The sequence below is a fragment of the Eptatretus burgeri genome, chromosome 4, assembly GCF_056783735.1.
Source record: "Eptatretus burgeri isolate ZD-2024b chromosome 4, Ebu_testis_v1, whole genome shotgun sequence".
Taxonomy (NCBI): Eukaryota; Metazoa; Chordata; class Myxini; order Myxiniformes; family Myxinidae; genus Eptatretus; species Eptatretus burgeri.
Window position 1 is genome coordinate 8,716,944 of NC_140964.1, and position 14,813 is coordinate 8,731,756.

Here is a 14,813-nt window from a genome sequence, read left to right on the forward strand (position 1 = left end):
AAATTGTCTATATTTGTTGTCCTCATGAGTTTTTGTATAAAGTGTCTATATTTGTTTACCTCAAGAGTGTGTGTATAAAGTGTCTATATTTGTTTACCTCAAGAGTGTATGTATAAAGTGTCTATATTTGTTTACCTCAAGAGTGTGTGTATAAAGTGTCTATATTTGTTTACCTCAAGAGTGTGTGTATAAAGTGTCTATATTTGTTTACCTCAAGTGTGTTTGTATAAAGTGTCTATATTTGTTTACCTCATGAGTGTTTGTTTAAATTGTCTATATTTGTTGTCCTCACGAGTTTTTCTATGAAGTGTCTATATTTGTTTACCTCAAGAGTGGATGTATAAAGTATCTATATTTGTTTACCTCATGAGTGTTTGTTTAAATTGTCTATATTTGTTGTCCTCATGAGTTTTTGTATAAAGTGTCTCTATTTATTTACCTCAAGAGTGTGTGTATAAAGTGTCTATATTTGTTTACCTCAAGAGTGTATGTATAAAGTGTCTATATTTGTTTACCTCAAGAGTGTGTGTATAAAGTGTCTATATTTGTTTACCTCAAGAATGTGTGTATAAAGTGTCTATATTTGTTTAACTCAAGAGTGTATGTATAAAGTATCTATATTTGTTTACCTCAAGAATGTGTGTATAAAGTGTCTATATTTGTTTAACTCAAGAGTGTATGTATAAAGTATCTATATTTGTTTACCTCATGAGCGTGTGTATAAAGTGTCTATATTTGTTTACCTCAAGAGTGGATGTATAAAGTATCTATATTTGTTTACCTCATGAGCATGTATATAAAGTGTCTATATTTGTTTACCTCAAGAGTGGATGTATAAAGTATCTATATTTGTTTACCTCATGAGCGTGTGTATAAAGTGTATATTTGTTTACCTCAAGAGTGTGTGTATAAAGTGTCTATATTTGTTTACCTTAATAGTGTATGTATAAAGTGTCTATATTTGTTTACCTCAAGAGTGTGTGTATAAAGTGTCTATATTTGTTTACCTCAAGAGTGTGTGTATAAAGTGTCTATATTTGTTTACCTCAAGAGTGTGTGTATAAAGTGTCTTTTTTTGTTTACCTCAAGAGTGTGTGTATAAAGTGTCTATATTTGTTTACCTCAAGAGTGTGTGTATAAAGTGTTATATTTGTTTACCTCAAGAGTGTTTGTATAAAGTGTCTATATTTGTTTACCTCAAGAGTGTTTGTTTAAATTGTCTATATTTGTTGTCCTCACGAGTTTTTGTATAAAGTGTCTATATTTGTTTACCTCAAGAGTGTGTGTATAAAGTGTCTATATTTGTTTACCTCAAGAGTGTATGTATAAAGTGTCTATATTTGTTTACCTCAAGAATGTGTGTATAAAGTGTCTATATTTGTTTAACTCAAGAGTGTATGTATAAAGTATCTATATTTGTTTACCTCATGAGCGTGTGTATAAAGTGTCTATATTTGTTTACCTCAAGAGTGGATGTATAAAGTATCTATATTTGTTTACCTCATGAGCGTGTGTATAAAGTGTCTATATTTGTTTACCTCAAGAGTGTATGTATAAAGTGTATATTTGTTTACCTCAAGAGTGTGTGTATAAAGTGTCTATATTTGTTTACCTCAAGAGTGTATGTATAAAGTGTCTATATTTGTTTACCTCAAGAGTGTGTGTTTTAAGTGTCTATATTTGTTTACCTCAAGAGTGTATGTATAAAGTGTCTATATTTGTTTACCTCCAGAGTGTGTGTATAAAGTGTCTATATTTGTTTAACTCAAGAGTGTGTGTATAAAATGTCTATATTTGTTTACCTCAAGAGTGTGTGTATAAAGTGTCTATATTTGTTTACGTCATAAGTTTGTGTAGAATGTGTCTATTTGTTTCTCTCACGAGTGTGGGTATAATGTGTCCATATTTGTTTACCTCACTCGTGTTTGTATAAAGTGTCTATATTTGTTTGCCTCATAAGTGTTTGCCTGTATATATTGTCAAATATAAAACATATATATATATATATATATATATATATATATATATATATATATATATATATATATATATATATATCTTGTCTGTACCTGTTCGTGGCGAGGATGTCGAGTTTACGGGGAGATTCACTTACCTTGGCAGTGATATTCATGTCTCTGCTGTTTGTGAGCCAGAGGTCAATAGACGTCTGGGTTGGGCTTGGGGAGTCATGGATTCAATGGATCCATGGGGTGTGGCACTGTCAGTACCTCTGCAGGACGAAATTTTGAGTCTTCGGGTCCTTGGTGTTTCCAGTCTTGTTCTATGGATGTGAGACATGGACTCTTGATTCCTTTGGTACCAGGTCTCTTCGGAGAATCCTTGGCTATCGCTGGTCAGACTTTGTGTCCAACGAGCGTTGCTGAGAGAGACGCAAATGACATTTGTAACCTGCATAGTCGGTGAGTGTCAGCTACAGCTGTATGGACGTGTAGCTCATTTTCCTGATGCTGATCCTGCTCACCAGATTTTATCAACGAGGGAGCCTCGTGAGTGGAGGAGGCCAATGAAATGACCACATGCCTCATGGTTGCAGTCTGTTGATCAGCATCTCAAGGAGGCAGGGATGGGCCAGACATCTCCCTGGGGGATGGCCAAATGGAGGCCCCTGAGTACCTGTGGAAAGTAGACACAGCGATGGGCTGCTCCCATACCTGACCTGACATGCTAAAAACGTTAAAGGCTAAATTTCTAAAATCATCAATTTTCATCTAATTGAGTTGAAATTATGAAGAGGAGTTGCATTTTGGTCATTGAATTCAACCAGCCAATTATTTTTGAGGTAAACCTTGACCCAAAAGTCAACATCTTTGGTAAGATTTCTAAATTCCTCAATTTTCATCTGATTGGCTTGAAATTTGAAAAGGATTTGCATATCAGGTCACTGAATTCAACCACAAATTCGTTTTGAGGTCAACAAAGGCCAAAGGTCAACAACTTCAGTGACATTTCTAAAATCGTCCATTTTAATCCAATTGACTTTGAATTTGAAGAGGATCTGCATATTCAGTCATTTAATTCAACCACTCATTATCTTGAGGTCAAAAGGTCAACAGGCCTAATTTCTAAAATCGTCAATTTTTTTCAAATTGACTTGAAATTTGAAAAGGATTTTCATATCAGGTTACTGAATTAAACCACCAATTATGTTGAGGTGAAATTTGTTTTCGGGATTTCACAAGTACCGTGCTCTGCACGTCGCCTTTCTTGTTCTGTTTGTCTGTACGTCAATTGCCTACAGGTCAAATTTTTATTCCAATCTTCACAAAACTTCACCACCTGGTGGAGGTAGGGACAAGCTGGAAGCCTAGTGTTTTTGAGGTCACTAGGTCAAAGGGCAAGGTCACAAATCATTTTTCAACCGATTCATTTGATATCGATACACAGGTAGTGGACCAAAAAAAATGGAAACACCTTGGTAAATGAGGCACAAGTATATTGAAAGTAACTGCTTCCACACAGGTGTGGCCCAGGTGTTAAGCAAATAATATCCCATCATGCTTCGGGTCATGTATAAAAATGCTGCACAGGCCTGATTGTCTATAATTATGGCTGCATGAGATCTCAGTCACTTTGAAAGAAGGGTGATTGTTGAGGCATATTTGGCAGGAGCTTCAGTGACAAAGACAGTGCAACTTGCTGATGTTTCATGAGCAACGGTGTGTAAAGCGGTTGGCATGAAACTCTGAGGGAAAGACCATCAGTAAAGGGCAACAGTGGACGGAAGCGCATTCTCCAGGATTGTGATAACCATGCATTAATTTGAAGTGCAAGGCAAAGTAGGTGAGTAACTGCAGATCAATTGACCGAAAATTTCAACCTGGGGCACGAGCAGCTAGTTTCATCAAAAACAGTCCGCTGAGAACTCCACACAGCGGGACACCACAGTCGGGTTGCAGTGCACAAATCGCTCATCCCACCTGGAAATACACATTTGCGAGTCCAGTGGTGCAAAGAGCACAGACAATGGACTACCGAGCAGTGGAAAAATGTGATATGGTCAGATGAATCATCCTTCACCATGTTCTCGACAAAAGTCAAGTGCATGTGTGGCACCAACCTAAAGAACTCTGCCACACTGAGTGCTTGGTTCTAACAGTGAAGGGTTCTGGTGGTTCTGTAATTTTGTGGGGCACATTTTCCTGGCATGGTTTGGGTGCAGTCATTCCCTTAGAAAGCAAGGTCAATGCCAATCACTACTTAATGTTACTGAGTGATTATCTTCAGCCCAAGTTGCAGCATTTCTTTCCTGCCAGGAGGGGTGTCTTCCAAGCTGTCAATGCCCCCATCCACTTTGAACGTGTGGTCACCCAATAGTTTGATGAGCTTGACACTGATGTTATCTATATGTCATGGCCTTCTCAGTCACCAGATGTCAACCTCATCAAGCATTTATGGGATATTCTGGAACAACACCCGAGACAGCGTTTTCCACCTCAAACAGGTGTGAGTTGATTGACTTCCTTGTGGAAGAATGGTGCCACTTCACTTATGCAGAATTCCACATGCTGGTGGACTCTGTGCCACGGTGCATACAGGCTGTACTGGCTGTACGTGGTGGCCCAATGCCCTACAAAGTGACTTTACATTGGCGTTTCCATTTTTTTGCTCACAACTTGTATATACTGTCGATATAACTGAAAAACATGCGTGTACGGTGAACTCTCGTTGAATTGAAGTCTTGGTTGGCCCCTGTGAGAATGTCTATTAATTATGTACTGTTTGAACATGAGTTCGACTGTAAATACATACCTTGATTAATTATTGGATCTTGACTACATCTATTAATTACGGATGATCTATTAAGTACGGACGATCTTAGAGGCCTTGGGGTTTTAAAGGGTCTTCGGGGCCTTAAGGGTCTAAGACCGTTAAGGGTCTAAGACCCTTAAAACTATTTTCAACCCTACGACCCCCAAGATCCTTAAGACCCCTAAGACGCACAAGACCCTCTTGATCCTTTATAACCCAAAGACCCTTTAAGACTTCTAAGACCCTATTAACCCCATTAGACATTCTGCAATAACACTTGAGGTTAACCAGTCATAATCAAAAGCCCCCCCCCCCCCATTGGTAAACTACTGTATCTCAGTAAAGCTAAGAAAGTGCAAAATAGAAGTAATTCAATTTCTCTTTCTTTTTTCAGGTTCTGCTCATCTTAGTGGAATAGAAAAAGTCCCACGTGACAAAGACAAAACGGTGTCCATGACAATAATTTCACCCCATTTCAATCAAATGGGATATTTTTGTGATTTTATTATTTCCAAACGTCAGAAAATTTTCAAGATATCAGATTGAAACTTACCCAACTTATTTGTATGTACGTATAGTGCATGTGTATAAAATCTGGTCAAAATTAGTCAAAGGTCAAGGTTAATGCCACCCAACACATGTAAACATCCATTAGGTGGGAATTAGAAAATGTATCAACCAAATTTGTTGTGCATAACTTTCCATCATGTAAAACATAGTCCAGCAGCCATTTCTCATATGAAGCCAAATAAGGAAATTCGTTCAACACCCCCTACAGAAAAGGTTTGACTTGACAGGGTGGTAGAATAGACCTTATAGAACACCTCCAGGTCGTATGTGGTTTCAAATTGTGGTATCATTAAAATTCTACAGGCCATTATACATCCCAAGGGTACTTACCAAAAGGGTCACTGTGGGCTCGCAAAATTTAGGGGGAGGGGTAACATAAACGTGAATATCTTTGTCTGGACTCAACCAATTTTCAATATTGAGTTATCATTGGCTTCCTATTATAATTCTCTATCAGAGTATGTACAGTTATTTGAAAATGGCCTTTGCCATGGCATCACCAAAGCTTAAATATCACACTAATTCAAACTGACATTTTTAATTGTGTTCTCATATGAAGGTGAACGGTGTTTCTCAATTACTACTGGTATGTATACATTTGGAAATCAAACGCTTAAAGTATTGTTCTGCAGAAATTCATATACATACAGAGGCACGCATAAAAAAAACTGCAACTTATTTTTAGCGTTCATCTTTTACTAGTGTATAGCAACACGGAAGCACAAACATCAGAGACGAGCATAATAATTGTCTTTGGCAACACGGAAGTACATTCGTGAAAGCCGAGTATAATAGTTATCTCTGGCAGCACGGAAGTTACTCATTCATCATAGTGGATGATAATAGTTATCATGGTCGACACTGGGAGCTGTGCATGACAACACAGAAGCACATTAGTGAGAGCGAATCATAATAGTTGTGCATGGTTGCACGGAAGCACATTCGTCAGAGCGGTTTGTAATATTTGTGTCTGGCAACAAGGAATCACATTCGCCATGGAAGCATGAAGATGTCATCTGTTGTAACTTTTAGACAGTGTCTTCTTCACCACTGGATTCAAAGATTGTTCTTGGATTTTCACAAGTTTCTTTGGCCATACATGCACATGCTTCTGTGCATGGCATGTGGTTGGTTCTGCATGTGCAGTCGGCTCAGCGACATAGAGACTTCTTGCAGTGACAGACAATCAGCTCCGGAAGACCCCGTGGTGCTGGATCTTTGGTCATGAGCACAGGCTGCAGGGCACCATCCTGAATTTTCCAGCCATTTCCAGCTGCTGATGGAAGGCTCTGTGTAGGCTCCAATGCTCTCTTCCATACATAGGCCTGGTAATTTCCTCGCTTCATATGTTGCTGTAAGCTGTCGAATGTAGGGGGGAGATTTTCATTTATTTGTCCCTTTTGACAGAACTGCCAGTATCTCACATTGTTCACTTTCCTCCCAGCCCCCTTGGTTGTTGAGTACATTGCACATATGAAGGCTTCGCATGCTTCTGAAGTGCTGTTGCTGAGCTCGGGTTCTTCTCCAAGCTGTCCCAGACTGGTCTGATGCTCTTTACTGTCAAGTAAGACATTGAAACCTTTTTTCTTGCCGAGTCCTGAGAGTGCACTGTTTGAATCGCACCCAGTGAGTGCGTGGAAGCCGAGTAAAGCATTACACGGCTCAGGTCCTAGTTTGTGTGCCAAGCTGTGGATAGGAATATACCTAGCTTTATCCTTGATTCCAGTCCGAAACCACAGCTCCCGACACTGGAGTTTTTTGTAGTGTGTGGTGCAGAGGACAGCCACATCTGTGTTAGGTGATTGAATCACAATCCTGTTGTGATAATGAGAGGCATGTTTTGCATGTAGCAATATTCGTGTGTCTGCTTCTTCATGATCTGACTTGAGGGGAACCAGTTCTTCGCAGTGCCCTCTGATGACTAGCACAGACTTCTGCGGGTTCTTGAAACCACCACCGATGACTAGGTGTTGATCATCAAGCAGAGTGTCTACCCCCATGTGGCACCATGTGTCTGCCAAGAAGGCACACAAGTTGACTTTGTTTTCGACATTTCCAATGTATTTGATCCACTGCTTTGGAATAGGAGTGGCTGGCCCTTGGATTGTCACCTCGAAGGCTGCAGATGTTCCTCGTTTCTCTCGCTCCCCAGCTTTGATTGAGAGGCTGGAGTACCGGTCGAAGACAACATCAACCCGCTGACAACCATTCCGACGTAGAGGGGCAGTAACCAGGCTGTAATACTTGAATGCCATTTCACCGAAGTTTGCAGCACCAGCGGACTTTGTCATCTGTACCAGCGCCATTGCATCAACGATGTGGGCCGTAGACATCTGGCTGGTTGTGACTTGTGGCAGTTTTGGATGGACATCTACCTTCTTCTCTAACTCAGCAATGAGTATGCTCTTGTTGGTCTTCCTCAAGCTGCCATCGTAATGGGCCAGGGATAATGGCACTGTTAATAACTCGTAGCTGAGGATTTCTCTCAGATTGATGTCCCTTGACTTTCCTGTGATCAGAAGGTGGCCAAAGAGTTCACGGTCAGCACTAAGAGTGATAACTATCTCATCAGTTAGCTTCACTGTTTTCTTCTTGCTTCGTGTGGCAAATGTTTTGATCTTCAGGTTTGGCAGGGAATCCCAAAATGGCACTTCATTGGTATTCAGTCTCTGTTCAACAAATGTTGTCATTTGAGTTGTGCCGATCTGGTAGGAGTTAACCATGCGTGTAGCAGCATCTGGGGGCATCCTGATACCTCTGGCAATGTTAATCAGCTGTTTGATGCCTCAATATTGAAAATTGGTTGAGTCTCGACAAAGATATTCACGTTTACGTTACCCCTCCCCTAAATTTTGCTAGCCCACAGTGACCCTCTTGGTAAGAACCCTTGGTATGTATAATGGCCTGTAGAATTTTAATGATACCACAATTTGAAACCACATACTACCTGGAGGTGTTCTATAGGGTCTATTCTACCACCCTGTCAAGTCAAACCTTTTCTGTAGGGAGTGTTGAACTATTTCATTTTTTTCAGGTCCTTGCTCCTAGACTAACACTTGATAGGTCAAATTTTCCAAATTTACAAATTGCCATTGCCATGGCAACTGTTGCTTATTTGGATTTCGCAAGTATTGAGCTATGCACAACATCTTTCTTGTTTGCTTGTTTGTTTGACTTCTCAATGCATTCCTGAACAGTTGGACAGAATGATTTGACTGGTTGTTGTACTCTGGGATGCATGGATGGGTTTTTCAGGGTAAAAGCATAGACCCTGCGGTTCAGGGTGGGGGAAGATCCCAATTCTCACGATGTAAATGTGTGCATGTAGAGCCGCTCATGGTGAGTGTGGTTATTACAAGTCATGCCTTCAATAATTCTGGCACAATTAACCCGTCTGAGGATGGGTTTTGCTCGTAAATGGAATGTTTGAAAAATCTATGTTCTAATCCAGTAAACAACCACAAGGGGGGTAAGAATTCAAGCAGAAACACAACAAAAGTATGTTTGTGTTGACAAATTGAGCAGCCCTCACCCCATCTGTGGAGATCGTAGCACAGCGTTGCGTCTCCCAGGAGAGCTGCTGCTCTTTGCTCACCAACCAGCCTGAGAAAAATAGAAAGTATAATGTCAGTGGAGGAGTACACCTGCATACTTACACCAACTGCAATTCAAAAATGTGGTGCTTTAACGACAGTCTCAGTGAAAGGGACTTTCTGGATCACTCACTAGAATGTGGTGCTTTAGCTCGAATCCTACCAACATATTTTATGGCCTAATCCACCACTGGCAACATGTAACCCAATGCTACCTGCCGCATGGTAGGGTTGTCGGCGACTAAACTGACACCCCTCACTGCTTTGCTGGTGGGGATGGTGACTGCGACACCCTGCCAGTACGAAAACAACACCTGACAAAGGGCGAATGAGCTCCCTTCAGTAGCCAATGGCCATCCATACGGAGATGGTGTCTCCTGAAAAACACCCTCTAGGGGTAGGAAAATTTATTTCTTCACCTGGCCTAGTTAAGCCTGTATCTCACTGGGCTGCGACAGCTTGCGACGAGTTGGAGACACCAAATTGCGATAAAACAGCGATAATTTTCACTTGGAATCAGACTGAATTTATACTAAAACACATTTGCGTATGTTTCACGAATATCGCATGAACTCCCAGCGAAATTTGGGATGAACTTCGCCTGGAGTTCGCATACATGTCGCACGACATTCGCGCGACGTTCAAGTGACAAAACTGAGATTTTTTTGGCACATGCAACTGTCACGCGACGGTCACACGACGGTCGTGCAACCATCACGCAAATGTCGTGCAACCATCACGCAAATGTCGTGCAACAGTCACACGACAACTGTGCGTGACAATTGAGAAATCGGGACTATATATATATATATATATATATATATATATATATATATATATATATATATATATATATATATATATATATATATATATATATATATATATATATATATATATATATATATATATATATATATATGAGCCTGGTATTGGTGCAGTGGTTAGGGCAGCGGCTTGGGATCCAAAAGGTCCTGAGTTCAAGCCCCGTTGATCACTGAATTAATACACCAGGGGGTTGACTCAGCCTGTTATCCTTCCGAGGTCGGCGAAATGAGTACCAGTATACTGGGCCGGTGTATACCCCGGTTAAAATAGGTGTACCATATCCCTGTGTTGTAAGAGGCGACCAGGGTTGCGTCAGGAAGGGCATCCGGCGTAAAACATGTGCCAAATCACTATGCGTATCATACGGATGATCCGCTGTGGCGACCCCGAACGGGAGCAGCCGAAAGAAGAAGAAGAGGAGAAGATATGTATATATACATATGAGGCCTCTCCCTTCCAGCAATCATATTGTCAGTTGGGAAACGAGTAAGAGAGTACCTGACTGAGTACTACAATGGTGTGGGAGCTGTGCCCTGGCAGAACAGGATGGTGGGATTACAGGAGAATGCTGACCAAGCCTGATTGTTCAAAGTGTTCTGTTACTTGTCAACGTTGCACCCACAAACATTGTGTGTGACCCAATTGTTCATCTGCCTTGATAGGGGCTTGTGGGTGTGACCATATTTTGTGTGTGACCTAATTTATGTAAAAATGTGTGATGTGATTTATGAATGATGGGAAGGTGAAAGGAATGATGGGAAAGTGAAAAGTTTGCATTAAAGGCCATTACTCAGAACAGGAGAGAGAAGACAGACAATGCTGGTTTTACAATATGGACTATGAGTTTTTTTGTTTTGTTTTTTTTTTTAGTCATACCTGGATTGAACTATTGTGAATCTATCTACATTACATTGCATGTCACATTTGTCACACCTTCTGACTCATGGAAACTAAATTGAGAAGGGTTCGAGAGCGGTTCGAGACAACTGCGACGACTGACTATTTTGAGATAAAATTTGTCGCACAAATTTTTTGAACATGTTCAAAATTCAAGCGACACCAGAGTGACGTCCTGCGACTCACGCGAGGAAATTGAGAACCACCGCGAACGTTTCCAGACATTTTGGAGAATCCCGTTTGCATTTTGTCGCGAGCTGTCGCAGCCCAGTGAGATATAGGCTTTACTCACTCCTGCACAGTGGTCCTGTGAAGAGGTTTCCTCGTTTCAGGACTCATTGAAGGTTTTGCCAAGTTTTTTCCTCTTCTTCTTTTTCTCTGTAGCCCTTCACATTTAGTGGCTCTCAGCCTTGTTAATGGCAAATTTCAATAACCAAATAAATAAATAATCTCACCAACTGGGGTCTTTTCAGACCCCAACTCAAAATCATTCAATTTTACTGAATCTGCCAAAGTTTCACATCAATGACAAAACATAGTGTTTTATTGATCGAGTCAAAAATTCAAGAATTCTTCACATCGATGCAAGAATTCACTTCTCCTTTGAGAAATAGAAAACGAAAGAAAGAAATAGATAGTAAAAGACGAAAGAGAAGAAAAAACAAGAATGAGAATGAATAAAGAGAATTATGAAAAAAAATTAGAAGGAAATGTGAAAGGAACAAAAAACAAATATGTTGGGAAGAACCTGGCCAGTGTGATGAGTGCAAAATAATGGTCAGGTAACATTTGCAGAGCAATCCTGCTGAGTGCTTGCTCAAGCAATGCTGAAAATAAGGTATACTGTAATAACTGACAAAAGGGAGGAGGGGAGGGATTAAGTGAGTAAATACCTTCCTGCTGGTGTCATTGAGTGAGTAGACTGAGTTTAGAGGACTTTCTCGATACAAATACCAGGTCGAGTAATCATATATGCAAAAACAATGAACAAAAACAACTGGGATCTTTTTGGACCTCAGAAAGGATTTGCTTGTAACTCTGTGCAGCAAGGTGGGATGTTAAAACATGATTATATATATATATATATATATATATATATATATATATATATATATATATATATATATATATATATATATATATATATATATATATTTAATTATTTATTACCGGCACATATAGGTAAACAAACTAATAAAACGTGAAATACATTGCATTGTGAAACTAACATAGAAATAACACATCAAAATGTAGGTTTGGGATCAAAAAGACCCGTTTGGTAGGATTTGGGTTATGGACAGTCTCAGTAAAAGGGAATTCATGGATCTCAATAGAATGTGGTACTTCTAGGATAGGTCAGGAATGGAAGCAAAGGCTGGACCAGTGCACCGCTGCGTCGACTTTTCGCAGGTATTCCAGGGCTTCTGTCTGGCTATCCCCCAGGCAGATGACTGGCCCAACCCCATCTCCTTGAGATGCTGATCAACAGGCTGCAACCACGAGGTAGAGGTCGGCCCATGGGCCACCACCACCCACGAGGCTCCCTCGCTGGGAGAATCTGGTGAACAAGATCAGCATCAGGAAAACGAGCCACATATCCATACAGCCACAGCTGATGCTCACAGACGATACAGGAAACAAATCTCATCTGAATCTCTCTCAGAAAATACTCATTGGACACAAATACTGACCAGAGTTAGCCAAGGATTCTCCGAAGAGACCTGGTACCGAAGGAGTTAAGTCTCCATCTCAGATCCTTGGTCAGAGTCCAAGTTTCACATCCGAAGAGCAAGACTGGAAGCACCAAGGACTTAAGGACTCAGACTTTCATCCTCCTGCACAGGTACCGGCAGCACCACACCCCATGATCCAGTGAATCCATGACTCTCCAGGCCTGACCCAGACGTCTATCAACCTCTGGCTCACAACATGCGGAGACATGAATATCACTGCCAAGGTAATGAATCTCTCTGTGACTTCAACATCCTCACCACAAACAGGAAACACACAAGATAGCAGCATTGAAGATGTCATTTAAAGCCTGGATTGTAGTTTTGGCTCAGGAAACCAGTAATCCCAGCAGCTCCAACTCCGCATTTAGCACCTGGAGGGCCCCTCTAAGGATATCCAGCATCTCCACAAAGATGACTGCAACATCTGCAAATTCAAGGTCATTGATCCTGACATTCCCAAATGATGCACCACAGTTTGATCTCTCTGATATTATCCCCAGAATCCTGAACATTCAAGTGCTGAAAAGTGTGGGGGCCAGTACACACCCCTGATGAACTCCAGTAACAACTGGAAATAAGTCAGAAATGGAACCACCACACCTCCACAGCACTCTCAGTACCAGAGTGTAGTTCGGAAAGCAGGTTGATGAATTTTGGGGGCACCCAAACGAAGAACGACAATCCTCAAGAGGGAATCCTGATTAATTGAATCAAATGCTTTGCAGAGATCAACATCGGCTGTGAGCAGCCCCTGCCATAACTCTCATCTGCATTCAGTGAAGAGCAAGGTTTGGGTCAATCCTTGACCTATTTGGTGTAAAACCCAACTTCTCTGGATGCTGGTGCTTAAGCAGATGGTGGCAAAACTGATAAAAAAAATTATCCGAGCAAAGAACTTGCCCGGCACTGAGAACAGCATCATCCCTCAGTAGTTGTTGCAGTCCTGGCAATCACCCTTCCTTTTCGCAGGCCCCTCTCCCAGTCAGTTGGGATCATGCCTGTGCTTCAAACATAGCACAGAACTGCATGCAATGGCACGAGTACAGCATTTCCACCAGCCTTGATAAGTTATAAGTTCAGACATTGATAAGTCCAGTGTGGATGCCACAGATCCCAGGAGTTTTACCCCCTTTCAACTGGTTCACTGCAGCCTGTATTTCCACAAAGGAAGGCATTTCAAAGCTGATTGGAGGGTCAGCAAGAGGGATAGTCACACCCCTGGCATACAGCTCAACAGCTGGTGGGTCAGCCTGAATCAGCTGCTCAAAGTAACCGGCCCAGCGGGCCTTCACTTAATACTCCTCGGTCAAGAGCCAACCACCCTCCACTCTAAATGAAGTACACTGAGGGACAGGCTTGGAGGAAAGCAATGCATAAATTCCTCCAAGTTGGATGAGAATCAATTAACCACAAATGATGCTCTACCCCTTCACAGATTCCTGGCATATAGGCCTCCTTGTCCACTCTCAGCGAACGTACAGTTTTATGCATCAACTCCCTGAACAGCTCAGTTCTGCCGTCAAAGCTGGCCCTGCGACTGGTCAATGGCATCCAGTATGCCTTGGGAGAAAAATTTCTTCCTCACCTGATGGTGAGTTCCAAGACATCCACTGGCAACATCAAGGATGGTCGTCTTGAAGCACTCCACAACTCTTCAGGATTCCTCGAAACACCCAGACTCCCCAAATCTCCACTCAGCTTGTTCGCAAACTCCTCAGCTGCCCTCTCATTCTTGAGCTTGCCAACATTCAGCCTTGGCTGGGATGTACCATTCTCCTGGGATGAAACATCAAAGTTGCTACATCAAGTCTGTAGTCGGTATTGAGGAACTGAGAACTCCTGTGGAACCTGCAGTTCTGGAACATCCTCCCATGACCATTAACGAGCACATGGTCACTTTCCATTTGCACACCACCAGTGTTGGAATACTAAATCCAGCAATGAGCCTGTGTGTGCTGAAACCATGAACCAGCCACCCTAAGTGCACAACTTTCATGTAAAGTCAAGGAACTTAGTGCTATTCTGGTTCACAGTTCCAGATCCATGGGGACCACATATGTCTCATAACCATCCCTATTAGTTCCAGTCGATGCATTTAAATCCCCCAAGACGAGAAGAATATCTCACCTGGGGCACTGATCAACCACAGATTTGAGCACGGCGAAGAATACATCCTCCACAGTGATATCACTCACCTCAGTCAAAGCAACTACACAGACCAGGGAAATGACAGCCAAAGAGTGAAGAATCCTCAGTCTCATAATACTGTTACGTCTGAGGGGGGGGGGGGAGGTATGCATTCAAAGGGTAATTAGGATGTTTAATTAGGTATGCCAGGCTGTTCGAGTTGTACTAGGATCTCGATGTAATAAGTAGCAATTCAGTGGTGATAAGTTGTCTAGTAAATGTCCATTTCTTTAAG

General features: G+C 41.5%; 1 protein-coding gene across 4 annotated transcripts in view; it reads right to left on the reverse strand.

The window, feature by feature from the left end:
• MKS1 (MKS transition zone complex subunit 1) overlaps positions 1-14,813 on the reverse strand; it is a 54,221-nt gene that overhangs the window by 15,898 nt on the left and 23,510 nt on the right. For all 4 annotated transcript variants that reach the window (XR_015057039.1, XM_085876834.1, XM_085876832.1 and 1 more), the window contains one exon: positions 8,873-8,943. Coding sequence is in view for 3 of the 4 variants with exons in the window: in XM_085876834.1 (XP_085732960.1) it covers positions 8,873-8,943 (71 nt within the window). In the remaining variant the exon portion in view is untranslated. The remainder of the gene's footprint in view (positions 1-8,872; positions 8,944-14,813) is intronic.